This window comes from Lagenorhynchus albirostris, chromosome 3, assembly GCF_949774975.1.
Source record: "Lagenorhynchus albirostris chromosome 3, mLagAlb1.1, whole genome shotgun sequence".
In the NCBI taxonomy this organism is placed as follows: domain Eukaryota; kingdom Metazoa; phylum Chordata; class Mammalia; order Artiodactyla; family Delphinidae; genus Lagenorhynchus; species Lagenorhynchus albirostris.
In genome coordinates, this window is record NC_083097.1 from 72,835,265 (window position 1) to 72,845,787 (window position 10,523).

The 10,523-nt window shown below is 38.2% G+C and overlaps 1 protein-coding gene across 1 annotated transcript in view; it reads left to right on the plus strand.

Annotated features, from left to right (window-relative positions):
* The window catches only part of ADGRV1 (adhesion G protein-coupled receptor V1), a 564,972-nt gene extending 564,352 nt beyond the window's left edge, over positions 1-620 (plus strand). Inside the window, exon 92 of the mRNA XM_060146321.1 lies at positions 226-620. Coding sequence (XP_060002304.1) covers positions 226-344 — 119 coding nt within the window. The 3' untranslated portion in view covers positions 345-620. The remainder of the gene's footprint in view (positions 1-225) is intronic.
* Positions 621-10,523: the final 9,903 nt, after the last annotated feature.

Consider the following 10,523-nt stretch of genomic DNA (forward strand, 5'->3'; position numbering starts at 1 on the left):
GCCAAATTCATGTCTTTAGAAATTAATTTGTACTTATAAAAACTACCAAAAGGAATTTAAAATACAGTTTTATAATTGCTAGGTATTAATAATATTTATTCTAAATGTATAGCTCACTTTTTACTAATATAATAGAAGTAAACGTGTGTTGACTTACTGTAACTTGACCATTAATTTGCTGGACTAATAGTTGGGCGTTTTGTGTTTATTCTTTTTCTATTGCAGGAGCTGGTATCAGTGTCAGTGATAATGAATCTGGTCAAGGTAGCCAGGAGGGAGGCACCTTGACTGACTCCCAGATCGTAGAACTCAGAAGGATCCCCATCGCCGACACCCACCTCTAGCACCTCAGTAACCATTAGAATGAGGGTACTTCCCTGTTTGTATTGGCTCTGTGCTAAAACTTTCTAAGTACATGCAGCCGTATAATAGGACTCTGTGAATTGTACTGGATGACTAACCCAGAGGTGATTGTTGTGTTTGGGATATAAATTACTTATCTTTGTGCAATCTGAAAATTAACTGCTATAATGAAAGACTGGATTGATTTGTATCAGTTAATAGGATTGGCATGTCAGTTAATAGAATGTACATATTCCAAGAGTATTAGTTGTTTTTTAATGATGCTACATGGCTAACATTGTTTAATAAAAGTAATAACAATCAATAAAAACCATAGAATCCATTTGGCATGACCCAGGCTCATTATTTATGAGGAAATACTGTGCCTGAGCAAAGAAACAAACTCTATCTAGATGATGTCCAGCACCCCATTTCTTCCCGCATTGATACAGGTGATCCAGATTGAAGACTTCACCTTCATTCCTAAAAACCGTAAAATGTATTATCTGTTGATTTTGTACCTGAGTGTCGACGGAGTACTGTAGTTTACATAGTCTTTCATCAAAAGTATGTATTTCTGCTCATTATAAAATTAGGGATCTGGGGCTTCCCTGGTGGCGCAGTGGTTGAGAGTCCGCCTGCCGATGCAGGGGACACGGGTTCTTGCCCCGGTCCGGGAAGATCCCACATGCCGCGGAGCGGCTGGGCCCGTGAGCCATGGCCGCTGAGCCTGCATGTCCGGAGCCTGTGCTCCGCAACGGGAGAGGCCACAGCAGTGAGAGGCCCACGTACCACAAAAAAAAAAAAAAAAAAATTAAAAACAAATTAAAAAAGAAATTAGGGATCTGAACATTTTCCAGAATGAATGTTCTGTTCCCGGTTAAAAATAACTCCATCAAGCATTTTAGTACAGCTAAGAAGAGGATCATCCAAACAGTGCAGAGTTTGTTTGGGAGAAATATTTCTTGGTTTGGATTTTTCAGTCTTTGTCTTGGAATGAGAAATCAGCAAGTCTGTCCTAGAACAAACCCTATTATGTTCAAGATGATTTCATTGACTATGGTTCCAGAGGAATCATTAAGAACAGAACAAGTTTGTTCTAAGAAAGCCTTTTTGACCTTTTATTTTTGAATTCCTACGTATTTGGGGGGAAATCAGTAGTCATTTCAAGAAAAAATTTGAAAATCTGCCTAAGGGAAAATTTTGTTCTGTTAATCATTTCACTTAAAACCATAATTAAAACACCCAAGTGTTCTATCATCACTGTGAAGCATGGCTTTATTTTTTATAAAATAAGGTGGCATTACTGATCTTGATGAATTATAAAATGACTCTCCTTTCTTCTTCCTGTTGGTCCTCCCATACTTCCATCTCCTCGTATATTAAGCTTTGATCAGTGAATTTTTAGGTAGGAAACAGAAGCTGCACAACAAAATCAAACAGCCTAAAAGACAAAGGCAGCATCATTGGCAGAGTTATAATCCTTTTTAGGAAGTTTAGAAATGGTGCTAATAAGATTGAATTTACGTTACATGACAAATAAGTTAGTGTCTCTCTCAACCTACAGCATTGTACTGTAGTCTCTTCCAAAATAAGAAGCAATTGATGGAATTGGTTATAAAATAAAAATTTAACATGAAAATTTTGAAATTGGTAATAAGCATTTTAAAATTGTTAATAGGTTTTAATGAATTTGAGGCTAAGATAATGATTACAGAAATGTGAGATTTCATGGTGTGGAATCCATGAGTCATAATTACTATAACATTTTTTTTGCAGATTCCTCGATTCCTATTTGTCACTTAAGGTAAAGTTATTATCAGCATTTTTGAAGTGCCTAAATGGATTATAACTACACCATAATGAATTCTCTAACAAAGACAATTGTCAATAGCTATTTTCATTTCTATGTGTTGTCAGAATTTGGGAAAATCTGGCCAAAAACATGACCAATCACAGACACCTTTCTTACTTCAGCTTACTGAATTTCTATTGTTATCCCAAACGCCATCTTGATAAAGAATCAAAAGAAACTCCTGCCACTGATCAGCATGATTCTTTAAACATTAGAAGGAACAGGCAAGATTTCTAGAAGCCGCAGTGCTAAAACAAATAAGCTTCATATTCCAACAGCAGCAATATTTTGCCATCCGGTTTCCTCTCAATGTAGAGTGAGATGGGACATCAGCCAGGGAAGGATAGTACCAGGTAGGAGGAAGCAGATCAAATCAAAGTCTTAAAAATGAAAACTCGAAGACTAGAACTAAAACACCTTGTGATCTTTCTTTTTCAGGAGGTTTTATGCTCCCTTTCTCCATGACTTTTTTTTTTTTTTTTTTTTCCGGTACGCGGGCCTCTCACTGTTGTGGCCTCTCCCGTTGTGGAGCACAGGCTCCAGACGCGCAGGCTCAGCGGCCATGGCTCACGGGCCCAGCCGTTCCGGGGCATGTGGGACCTTCCCAGACCGGGGCACGAGCCCATTTCCCCAGCATCGGCAGGCGGACTCTCAACCACTGTGCCACCAGGGAAGCCCCTCTCCATGACATTTTTAAAATAGCTTTATTAAGATAGAATTCACATTCAATACAACTCACCCATTTAAAATGTGCAATTTAGTGGTATTTGATTATATTTCATTATTGGGGGGTTTTACAATTAATTTTTATTGGAGTATAGTTGCTTTACAACGTTGTGTTAGTTTCTGCTGTACAGCAAAGTGAATGAGTTATACGTATACATATATCCCCTCTTTTTAAAAATTTCCTTCCCATTTAGGTCACCACAGAGGATTAAGTAGAGTTCCCTGTGCTATACAGTAGGTTCTCATATTGGGGTTTTTTTAATTGTTGTAAAATATGTGTAACACCAAATTTGCCATTTTAGCCATCTTTAAATGTAGTTTTTAAATTCAGTGATATTAATTATACTCACAATGTTGTATAATCATTACCTCTATTTCCAAAACATTTTTATCACCCTCAGACAGAAACTGTGTATTCATCCCATCTCTTTGACATTTCCTTCCCTCTGTCAGTAGACACCTAACATTTCTTTGGGAAATGTCTCTGCTTCTGCACTTTCGTAACTATTTAAAATTTGTTTTTCTTGTTGCTTTAGTTTTTTCCTCAACTTTTTTTTTTTTTTTAGAATGTTAAGGCAAAAAAGAAGGATTTTCCTAATTTGGATGCAAGTGCAGACAGGTATGCATTTGAGGTATGGAGCAGCAGTAGAGCCCACAGAATTCCAACCAAGACGGGAGCCTAGGCAAATGAAAATCATAGTAAGCAAAACACAGAACGAATTCCACCCTGGAACTGTATCTTTGTGTTGGCTTTCAATCTCTTGAGGTGTTTTAGGGTTTAATTAATACTTTCCATGGTTCCTAAATCTGACCAGAGAAGTTTAAATACGCAATGGGGGTATGGCTGGAAAAAGAAAATGCCATTCAGGAATATAGCTCCCAAACAACTTAGCCTTGTGTTTACCAGCACTTAAGATCCACCTTGAGTTTAGCCTTAAGTACTCTGGGTAGATCGTTTGAGGGTAGGTCTCAATCAGATCGGTAGGTAATGTTGAGTTTTCAAAGCAGCTGGGTGGCAGAGTGTATCTCTAGACAGCCTGACCTTGATAGGAACAGAGAAAGCAACATGGGAAATTCTGTGTTTCATGTGGTTTTTAATTGTTAATGGCATGGACTCAAGTTCCCCAGTACTGCTCTAGCAGGATGTAAGTCAAAGGACCACATTGCCTATAAGTAACATATTTAAAGAATGGACCAAGTGACTGAGGCTTGGGACTCTTCCATTATCTTGAATCTCTTTTAGTCTAATTGACTAGTGAAATAAAGGTGAATCATATTCTTATTGGTAAGATTTAGTTGGTACATTGATGTTGTTATTCAATACATCTCACGTACCTAAACTTTTCACTCATAAAAATAATTTCAGCATCATAATAGAAAACCAAACTCACCTTTGCAAAAATCTAGAAAGCCCCAAATGCTTTATTAAACTATAACACATACTAGCACATACAATGAATACATGCACAGTATTTTTAAGAAATAATAGCCCTGAGGGGGAAGAAACTTTACTTCTGTTGTGGTCTGTAACTATTCAAATCACCCTGACAAGTTTGGCAACCCTCTTAATTAAAAATTACTACACTGGAGATAAAAGAGTTTAACAATTATGGTTAATAAACATCTTTTACTTAAGTAACTTACATGGTTTCAGGAAAAGAAGCAAATGGAGAATAACTTTGTTTCCCATCATCTATGACAATGGGATGCAGTTATCAAACACTGTTGCCATGGTCCTTGGGAGCACTATGGGATGCTTCAGTTCAGTGCCCAGCCTGCCCCTGCCAGGGACTCAGCAATGGGGCCCAATAGCTTAGGCAGTGCTGTGAGCACCAGGGTTAGTGCTGAAGTCCCTAGAAAGACTCAGCTCAAGGAAACTGTTAGCATTTGCAGGGCATGAAATGGTATGTTAGTCCTGTGAGAAAAGATAAGTACTCACTGTTTTCTAACAGATAAAAGGATTCCAACTTAAGCAGGGTAAACTATGTTCTTCCCTGTGATTAGCCTTTAGGAGTCTGAGCAAAATCACAGATTTGATATTTTTTTAAAATTTAAGAATGTATTGATACCATTTGTTTTATAATAAGAATGAAGGGAAGAGGCAATGCAAATTATTTCAATATCACTTACTTGATTATATTTATTTCAAAGGTAAGGGTGTATGCTCATGAGAGAGAGAAACAGAAAAGAAAAAGGAAGGAAGGGAGGGAGGGAAAGGAGGAAAAGAAAGAGAGATTGAAAAAAGAATAAAAGAATTCTGGGAGGGCTTCCCTGGTGGTGGAGTAGTTGGGAGTCCGCCTGCCGATGCAGGGGACATGGGTTTGTGCCTCGGTCCGGTAGGATCCCACATGCCGCAGAGCGGCTGGGCCCGTGAGCCATGGCCGCTGAGCCTGCGCGTCCGAAGCCTGTGCTCCGCAACGGGAGAGGCCACAACAGTGAGAGGCCCGCGTACCGCCAAAAAAAAAAAAAAAATACTGCACGATTCCACTTATAAGGTATCTAAAATAGTCAAATTCACAGAATCAAAGTGTGGAATGGTTGTTGCCTGGGGCTGAGGGCAGGGAGAAATGGGGAGTTACTAGTAAACAGACATAAAGCTTCAGTTAGGCAAGATGAATAAGCTCTAGAGATCTGCTCTTCAATATTGTACCTATAGGCAACAACACTGTATTGTACATTTAAAGTTTTGTAAGAAGGGTAGACCTCATGTTCAGTGTTCTTACCACAATAAAATAAACAATTTTTTAAATTGTTAGCAGGACTGCTTGCTCACTGTTCTTCACTGCAAGTGCTAGCATTGCATGGAGAAGGAAGTTCAAACAATTTTTTAAAATGTTTTCCAGTCTCTCCTGGAACTCCTAGTTAACCTGTCACAGAACCCCTAATGACATCTGCAGAGCCCCAAAAGAGAAACGCACATTTGCCTGTAAGCTCCTGAAGAGCAGGAACTACGTCTTACTCGTTTTGGTATCCTGAGCACCTAGCACAATGCCTGGAACAAAATTGATGACCAATAAATACTTGTTCAACTGAAAAATAATTACCCTATTCGGATAGCTAATTAGAGAATAATTTTTCTTGATCTTTTATAGTTTTAGTTACAGATGTTTTGCCTTTAAGAATCCAAATGAATGGCAGTTATTGCACAAATCAGATGCCATATCATCTTCACGTTACCAACAGCTTTCATTTCCAAAGCTATAATTTGTTGAATTATATATATGTAATTCATGCTGCTTCCTAGTCATCCAAGGAGTCTTGAAAACCACTGAAGACTATGAAAAACTTGTCATTTTCATTTTGGCAGTAGTCTATATAACAAGTTTCAAACTAGGATAGTTTTTTTAAGGCTTACTAGGCAAGGAGGAGGCCAAACCAAAAGTAAACAGACAACAAGAGGTGATGTTTACTCTTCATATCTCATTGTTATTCCATGACCTGTTAGTCATAAGGGCTTTGTGTGGGAAATTACATATGCATGAATATTTTGTAACCAAAGGGTTATAATCTACAATCTTTCTCATACTTAATTGGTTCCACAGTAGGAAGTCAAAGAAGTATATATGTGTCATTTCATGGTTGATTCATTATGCCCGTACTAAATATATTTGAAATAACGGTCTGCATTGTAACACTCAAACCTAGATAACATATAATTTCTAATCTTAGTGAGCCAAGGGAATAAGACTAATTGTACTCTGAAGCTAAGAAGTCAGTGTCTACCAGATTAATTGTTAGTGTCCAAGGTTCAGAAGAACACACTATCATCTTCATAACTGAGCATGCCTTTACCCCATGCTGTTAGGAACTAATTATGAATAAGAGTCAAGACCTTCCCATATTCAACCACTTCGTGATTTCTCAAGAAAACCCAAAAGGTTATGAGTCAAAAGTCATTGTTTCTTGTCATTATCCAAGATAAAGACTGATCTGTGGAAAGTAGACTTTCTTTCTGGCAAAGGACAAAAATATGTTTGAAGAAAACAAGTAATTTTTTAAATAAACATTTTAAAGTCAGCCAAAAATAGTTGATAAATTGCTCAAAAATCACAGTTTGCCTGTGTAGATGCTATAGACTATATAACAGAATTGCCAGATTGGAAGGATGAACAGAAAGATGAACAGATTTTATTTGAATTTATCTTTGGTCCAAGTATTTTAAAACTCTGTAAATTAGAACTGTATAAAATATTTTGAAAGAGAGAAAAAACATTTGTTTAATTCTACAAAATCTCCCTTTTTGTCTTAGCTTGTAAGACTGCTCACATAGTAAAGAAGGTTTTGGATATTTACCCTTTGTCTTCCTATTTACCGTTTCCCCTTTTCCTCATGCACACTTATTTTATATGAGAAACAATTTCTTAAAATTTATATTAAAATCATGTATTTTGGACTTCCCTGGTGGCGCAGTGGTTAAGAATCCGCCTGCCAATGCAGGGGACACGGGTTCGAGCCCTGGTCTGGGAAGATCCCACATGCCATGGAGCAACAAAGCCCGTGCGCCACAACTACTGAAGCCTGCGCACCTAGAGCCCGTGCTCCGCAACAAGAGAAGCCACCACAATGAGAAGCCCACGCACCGCAACGAAGACCCAATGCGGGCAAAAATAAATAAATAAATTTATTTTAAAAAACCCAAACATTAAAATAAATAAAATAAATAAAATCATGCATTTAAATAAAGTATATCACATTTTTCACTCCATATGAGAAAGTTTGATTATAAATAAGGATTCTGATGGATAAACAACAAGGTTCTAATGTATAGCAAGGGAACTATAGTGAATGGAAAAGAATATGAAAAAAGAATGTCTCCATGTGTATAACTGAGTCGCTTTGCTTTACAGCAGACATTGGCACAGCACTGGAAATCAACTAGACTTCAATTTTTTTTAAAAGGAAAAAAAATAAGGATTCTGATAAAAGTTTAGCTTATATTAAGATGAAGTGCACCTGCTTGCTCATCAAAAAGAAAAGAGAAAAAAGACAAAAAATGGAGATGGGTGATGTTCAGCCAGTTCTCCTGAGAGCCTAAGTCACCACCTGATCATGATTCATCTGCTGGAGATGAGCTGTAGGCTCAAGTACAAAAGCATGCATTAGAGGCTAGACAGCCAGACAGGGAGAGCAGAGCAATAGAAAATGTTTCTATTTGTGTTTTTATCTTATCGTTAGGGTTTGTTTAAGGCTGATAGCAGCTCTAAAATATTGCAGTTTACTCCTTAACACAGAGATGTTGACCCTTAGATTGGATTAGCTACTGCATTAGAGGCACTGTTACAGTATTCAATCACACTAACTTCTTCACAGCAAGGAAGGTCTTCTCTGTCCCCAGAGAACAGATTGACGTTGGAGATCTGCAGCCCAGAACGAGAATCTCTCCCCTCCCAACCTCAGCTGCCCCGATGCAGGCACCTGCATTTGTGCCTCAGGTGCTTGGGGATATTTGAGAGCCAGAAAGGCCCACTTTTGTGTGCTGATCGTGCTCAGAACAAGTAAAGGACCAAAACGGTCAGCATGTTCTTCTCACCTCACATCACTTCCACTTTGTAGCTGGAAATACCAGGTAATTTTTTTCCTTTCACCGTTCCCACCTATATCCTCCCCACTGAGTGTTGAAATATGGGGTATGTAATCCACACTGGATTTTTAGAAACTCATTTCATAAATACCTCCACTCCATTACTGCCTTTAGGGAAGTGAAAAGCAGTTGGTGTTTTCTACCTTCTAGGATTTTCACCAACAAACTATGTTTTCAGCGTAGATGAGGCAGAAAGACACTTAACTGTAAGTGTTCTCAATGCAAGTTGTGTTTTTGGTAAAGACAGGCAAGATTTTTCTGTATGTGGGTGAATTATTTTGATATAAGATAGAGACAAGAGGCGAGATGGGATGAACCTCTTTGCTGTCTCCTCAGCTCAGGAGGTTTTGGGATACTCTCCTCCCCTCCCCTCCCCTCTCCTCCCCTCCTTTCTTCCTCCTCCTCCCTTTAGGTTCTCTGAGGTAGTTGTTAGGGGTTAACAAATTAGCAAGTCCAAACAATTATTCATAGTAAGTTTAATAATGATTTATTTTATTTAAACAGTGATCAGTTTCCTTATGACATTCAGACTAGTAGACTATGCTTGTTAATAGCTAGGAAACCCTATAAGGAAATTACTTTCTTGGACTTGAAAGGAACTTATACAAATAAATATGACCAATTGTATACTCTACAACTAAAGAAAAATGTATAGAACATATACTGGATTTTCATAATAGAGCAAACAATAAAAGGAATGAATCCCAACAGGTGGAGAAATTTATTTTTTGAAGGGTCACAAGTAGATGCAGTTATTAGAAATAAAGTAGGAATTGAACATGCTTTAAAGACAAGGTAGGGCTTCCCTGGTGGCACAGTGGTTGAGAATTTGCCTGCTAATGCAGGGGACACGGGTTCAAGCCCTGGTCTGGGAGGATCCCACATGCCGCGGAGCAACTAGGCCCGTGAGCCACAACTACTGAGCCTGCGCGTGTGGAGCCTGCGCTCCGCAACGAAAGAGGCCGCGATAGTGAGAGGCCCGCGCACCGCGATGAAGAGTGGCCCCCACTTGCCAAAACTAGAGAAAGCCCTCGCACAGAAACGAAGACCCGACACAGCAAAAATTAATTAATTAATTAATAAACTCCTACCCCCAACATCATCTTAAAGACAAGGTAAATTGGATTTATTTTGCAATACAATTATTGAAGTCAAGGAGTAAAAGACAAAAGCACTATAAAATATCTGACAAATTTGGAAGACAAAAGATTTGTGTTGGAAAATGGCAGATTAATGTCTGCCTATTTTACTTAAAGGTGAGCTTAGAAACAGAATTATTCACTAAGTGATTACTCTGAAAAGCTCTCTTTGCAAACGCCCAAAATTTTCTAAAATTCTATTGGATTTAGCCTGCTGCTTCATTTCTACAAGAGAGTAGCTTATATTTTCTATTAAAACACATACAACTGCTTACTTTTCTTGGTTTCATGGTACCGTACTTGAGATTATATACTCCTATCTCATCCAATCAACAGAAGTTTATAGGCAAAGTTCAGTGGGTTTTGTATTTTGCTCAAATATTATCTCTAGAATACAGGGTTGTCCATTTGGAATTAAAAGATTCCTTCACTTTCCAGCACTTTAGCTATTTGTTTTGCTGTCCTTGGAGAACAGCCATTCTTTGCAGGACTTAGATCGCAATAAATAACACTGAGACCACAAGCTAGAAACTCTCTAAAGATGACAAGCCTTTTAATTTCAGTGATTTGTACTTCTCTTTGCATCCACACCTCCAAAGCATAGTTGCTGAAGACTTAGACCTTCAGAGTGGAAAAATGCCAATCGGATATATAATAAATTTCATGCATTTCATCAACTCGATTCCAGTTGTCATATGGTACAATCTTAGAAACCAAGGCCCTGTATGGCTTTTGGAATACACAATAGTTGGTTACTGTTTTAGGACTAAACTGTGTAATGTGAAGCAGAGTGGGGAATTGCTCACACTCTGCCTGCTTCAAGGCAAAGTAAAAATTAAGCTCAGCATGTCATCACATATTTACAAGTGACTTATGTGAG